Raw genomic sequence first — 5,711 nt, 5'->3', positions numbered from 1 at the left:
AAGATGTCGCTGCATGCTGATCGAACTTAACAAATCCAAAACGTAAACGGAAGTCGAATCCAGTGAATAAAGGATTATAGAATGCCTATTGATCGAGAGGTTTTGCGAGGCAGAATAGTTGATGACTTAAAAGACTTTTAAAAAATCACGCTCAAGTCATGAATGATTTAATAATATGCATGCGTCAAACTCAAGTCAAGTCGATTTATTTCAGTGGAGTGACTCAAGTCAGGTCATTCAGAAAATGGTACTCGATTCAAGCTATGACTCCAGACGCGTCAATATCACCATCCCCATATTACAAGATCCGTAATTTAGTCGGATAGCAATACGGAGAAATTGTATAAGATACGCTGTAAACACTGTGCGCGATTAGTAAACGTTAATAAAATATATTGTGGACCGTAAAGATGCCATATTGTGTAGCTTTATTTTAGGAAATTAAAGGCATTACTACACTTGCATTTATACTTCAACATGTATGTTATCCAGACAAAAGAACTGACATTAATTATAACTCAAAGAATATGATACTGGGAAATGCAAATGAAACATAAATAGCCTACTACTTCTAAAAGCGTAAGGTTAAAATGTCCAGCCGTGAAATCATTGCACACAATTTAAGAAGCACATGAATTGATTGTATGACATTGAAAATTAAATAGGTGCAGGAGATACTGTGTACCTGTACAGTCGTACATCTCGCATATTAAAAATATTTCTCTACTTCTCTGTAGTTGACCTATCCCATTCACCAAAAAATTGTTTAAAGAAGCTGGTACAGTATGGCTATATTATTCCTTACCATGGTGGAACTAACGCCCCAACTACGTGGTGGATGAGGGAATTGGATAATTGGGTTTCGCGAAGTGATCGGACGGCCATAATGTGCCGGCTGAATACAGTTATAAACCAATGAAATAGTGGCTTTAACGACAACATAACTTTGCATATTTCTATGCTCCATTTCGTTTCAAGTTTGACTATAAACGCAGATATTTAAATCATGCTCATTAGTATTAAATCGCAATTTGGGTTTATGTCAAGACGGTCTAGCGTTGGCTTTTTGGCTTCTGTGAACAACATTTGTTGTAAACGTGCTGGATAATACAAGAATTCACTCATAATTGCTTCCGCATAAAATGGCCTGGTATGACGGAATCGGCCCGTGGGCCGTATGTTTGTCGCCCCTGAAGACGATCTACCAGGGTCATAGCTGCTGCACCCCAAACCCCCATTTCTGGAGAGATAGAAGGGGCCTAAAATATTACGTTGGTCGTTTGTTGGAGATCTATTCAACTTGAAAATCTCCGTTGCGCTTGCGGCGAGTACATGTCTTCACAGGACCAGATTTTAATATGATTAGTACGAGCAAATGCGTATATTTTAGGTAAATCGGCCTACCGGCAGCGGTTATTACCACGCTTTAAACATGACTATGACTGCAGGACAGGAGTTCTTGAAGTATGGGACACGAATGGTACAATTTTGGGTCGCGACGACACCAGAGCGCTCTTGTAATATCTATTTAATATCTTTTGAATGTCACGACGCAAAAAATTCTTATAACGAAGCGCGATTTTCCATGGTTAAAGACAAGGTTTTTTTTAACATCGCAAAAAAAGTAAAAATATTGTAATAATTGTTGCTTTAGGACAAAAAAGTGTAAAAATTGTTTACAAAGTCAAATTTTTTTTTTTCAATATCCATGTCGTTTGTGACATAGATGTTTTCAATGTCGGTGTTTTCATCATTTGCCATTTTACATCTTGTAGCCTACTTTACAGGCCTGTCGTTGTAGAAGTCCCATAGTCTGCTCATTGTGAATCATAAACGTAATTCTAATTTAAGACTAATATTTCCCGAATGTTATGATAGTGTAAGTGTGTGATACCTGAGGGATAATATATTAGGCTTACCATATTTTGGAAATCTAAAAAGAGGACACTTTTTCAGAAATTTGCAACTTGCAGCAAAACCGGAGTAGAATTCTGAAAAACCGGTTAATTTTTTCCACTTTGTGATCGGTTGACTAAAAAAAAAGGTCATTATTTCCGCTCAGAGCTAAAAATACCGTTTTTCTTTCCGCATTGCCAGGTGGATAACTAAAAAAAAAAAAGGTCATCTTTTCGCTCAGACCTGAAATACCCGCCGGAGCTTCACTTATGTGCTAATTTGCGGCATATCACTCGCAATTTGCTCTAAATCTGACCTGAATTTTCAAAAAAGAGGACAAAATCTCAAAAAAGAGCACAAAAGGGCGTCCTCCGAGGACACTTTCAAAAGAGCCAAAAACGAGGACAAATCCTCTTAAAAGAGGACGTATGGTAAGCGTATAATATATACATATTTTTGTCAAAACCGGATTACATCGGAGTGCCATTGTGCCTTTCGAAAATCCAATGGTGTCGAAATGACATTAATAAAAATCTTAGTAGTGACATCTGAGTTTAACTTGCATACGTCTATATTTTGTATGTTAAGGTAACCTCACATACACTTGTCTCAGCTACCACAAGAATAATGATTCAGGCCATTATGAAATCCACCAAATCGTTACAGCGATATTCATAACCAAGACGAGAATTAAGTGCGAGATTGAAGATTCAACTACGAGGCCATTTCGTGTCCAAAAATGAGCCATACGTTCTCTGCACCAGCAGATATATATGCACCTTTACCACAAAGCTCTATGTTGCTTTGCCAGTTGATCGGGGATTTGTTGTAAATTGAGGATGTTTTGTCAATAGTTTTTCATAGTGGTATTATCTGTCTATAGTTTGAATTATTCAAAAGTGATCAAAATGATGATCGCATTGATGCTATTTGACTAATTCCGACCAAATTGTTTAAATATGTGATAATATTTTTATTGCATGATATAATAGTATGACAATGACAGTCTAATGCTGCTCTTTGTTAAGATTAGTTCGACACTTTCATAGTTTCATATTTATCAGACAGTGCCATACCGTCAAAGAACTAGCTTACTGGTATATACACTGAAGAAATTGTTGAAAATATGTAATAACCACTTTGAACTTGAAAACAGATATTCCACTGTAATAAATAAACACCATCGTACGGTCATTTCCATAACAAGGGCGACATGGAGTCAGAAAAATTATCTATTCCGCACGACTTGAATGATCATCCATGCGATGTTGCCAAAAAAGAATTCTCTCAAAACGCGTACACCAAAACTCATATATGTGATGTATGTGGGAGAGCATTTACAATGAAGAATAACCTCAAGCGACATATGAATATGCATGTTGGCATCAAAAGTCATGAATGTCGTATATGTGGGAAATCATTTCATCTGAAGAGCTACCTCAAGTCTCATATGGATATGCACGCTGGCGTCAAAAGACATGAATGTGATATATGTGGGAAAGCATTTACCCAGAAACATGTCCTCAGTAAACATATGCATATACATGCTGGCATCAAAGATCATGTATGTGATGTATGTGGAAAAGCATTTACTCAGTATGGTGACATCAAATGTCATATGGATATGCATGCCGGCATCAAAAATCATGAATGTGATGTATGTGGGAAAGCCTTTTCTGGGAAGGGTGACCTCAGGAAACATATGAATATGCACGCTGACATCAAAAAATATAAATGTGATGTATGTGGAAAAGCATTTACTCAGGATGATCACATCAAACGTCATATGGATATGCATGCTGGCATCAAAAATCATGAATGCGATGTATGTGGGAAAGCATTTACTGGGAAGGATGGCCTCAGGAGACATATGAATATGCACGCTGGCATCAAAAAATATAAATGTGATGTATGTGGAAAAGCACTTACTCAGGATGGTCACATCAAACGTCATATGGATATGCATGCTGGCATTAAAAGACATAAATGTGATGTATGTGGAAAAGCATTTACTAATAAACTGGACCTCAAGCAACATATGAATATGCATGCTGGTATCAAAGATTATGGATGTGCTGTATGTGGGAAAGCATTTACTCGGAAGGGTGACCTCAAGCTTCATATGGATATGCATGCTGGCATCAAAAACCACGAATGTGATGTATGTGGGAAAGCATTTACTCGGAAACAGAGCCTCAAGCGTCATATGGATATGCATGCTGGTGTCAAAAAACATGAATGTGATGTTTGTGGTAAACCGTTTATCACGAAATATGAGCAAAAGCTTCATATGGAGATGCATTCAAGCATCAAAAATAATGAATGTGATTTATGTGGTAAAGCATTTTCTCGTAAAAATTACCTCAGAAATCATATGGTTATACATGCTGGCATCAAAAATCATCGATGTGATGTATGTGGGAAAACATTTACTCATAAACCTGTCCTCAATTATCATATGGATATGCATGCTGGTGTCAGAAAACATGAATGTGATGTTTGTGGTAAACCATTCATTAGGAAGAATGTGCTAAAGCTTCATATGGAGATGCATTCCGGCACCAAAAATCATCAATGCGATGTATGTGGGAAAGTATTTACTCAGAAGCGTGACCTTAGTCGTCATATGGATACTCATGATGGAAGAAAAAGTGGTAAACGTGATATATGTGGCCAGGTATTCTCCCAGAAGAATAACCTCCGTCTTCACATGAAGATACATGCTGTCATCAAAAAACATAAATGTTAAGTATGTGGGGGAGAATTAACTCACAAGAATAGCCTCATGCTACATATGAAAAAACATGTATGCATCAATCGTCATGAATGCGATGTATATGGAAAAGCATTTAGTCGACTCAAGCCTCATATGGATAGGCACGCACGCGTCACAAAATGAGAATGTGATATATGTGGTAAACCAATTTTCGGAAAGCGTGAGCTCAAGATCCGTATGGATATGCATGCTGCTGTAAAAAATTATGAATGTGATGTATGTGGAAAATGATTTTCTCAGAAGGGTCACCGCAAGCTTCATATTTACATACATGCTGGCATCAAAAATCATAAATGTGATTTATGCAGGAGAGCGTTTAATCAGAAGAATCACATCCGGCGACATATGAACAGAGGTGGTCAAAGTAGTCAAGAAAGCTTCTCAAGTAGAAGTGGAAGTAGCGACGAAAAAATCTACTCAAGTACGAGTAGAAGTACTTTTTCCATAAGCAACCTAAAACTTCTTGAAGTAGAAGTAAAATTGACTGACTTTAAATCTACTCAAGTAAGTAAGTAGTTGTGAAAACGATCGTAATTCGTTCACATGGATGAAAAAGGTGCAAATTGATCAATGTGAAAGGTGCCGAGCTTGATTCATATTGATATATACCAGGAGGTATTCAATTTTCGACAGCATATGCATACGTCCGCATCATGGGATAAAAATGATAATATTGATATGGAAATGCGATACTAATCCTATGTTTAATCGAACAGCCCGTTTTAGAAAATATCATGGTATGGCGCCCTCCCCCATATTATAAGGCCCGTGGTGCAGTCGAAGAGAAATAAGGAGAAGTTGTATAGGATACGGTGTGAGCACTTTGCGCGATTATAAAACGTGAATAATAAATATGGTGAAAATGCCATATTGTGTTGCTTTATTTCCGGAAATTAAAGGCATTACTACACTTTCTTTATCCTTCATCATGTATGTTATCGAGACAAAAGAACTGATATTATTAGAGATGAAAGTATATGATACTGGGAATTGAAAGTGAAATGTAAATACTACTTCTAAAAGCGGAATATGTATTTCA

General features: G+C 37.1%; 1 protein-coding gene across 1 annotated transcript; it reads left to right on the top strand.

The window, feature by feature from the left end:
- The first annotated feature begins 1,706 nt into the window (after positions 1-1,706).
- LOC145447746 (uncharacterized) lies at positions 1,707-4,999 on the top strand. The gene has a single exon (XM_080326008.1). It carries the CDS (start codon positions 3,110-3,112, stop codon positions 4,643-4,645), a length of 1,536 nt encoding a protein of 511 aa, XP_080182134.1. The 5' UTR covers positions 1,707-3,109; the 3' UTR covers positions 4,646-4,999.
- Positions 5,000-5,711: the final 712 nt, after the last annotated feature.

The sequence above is a fragment of the Botryllus schlosseri genome, chromosome 1 (genome assembly GCF_051294905.1).
Source record: "Botryllus schlosseri isolate E-star chromosome 1, Bs_hap1, whole genome shotgun sequence".
NCBI classification, from domain to species: Eukaryota; Metazoa; Chordata; class Ascidiacea; order Stolidobranchia; family Styelidae; genus Botryllus; species Botryllus schlosseri.
The sequence above is the reverse complement of the archived record's forward strand: the minus strand, read 5'-3'. Positions and strand labels throughout refer to the sequence as shown.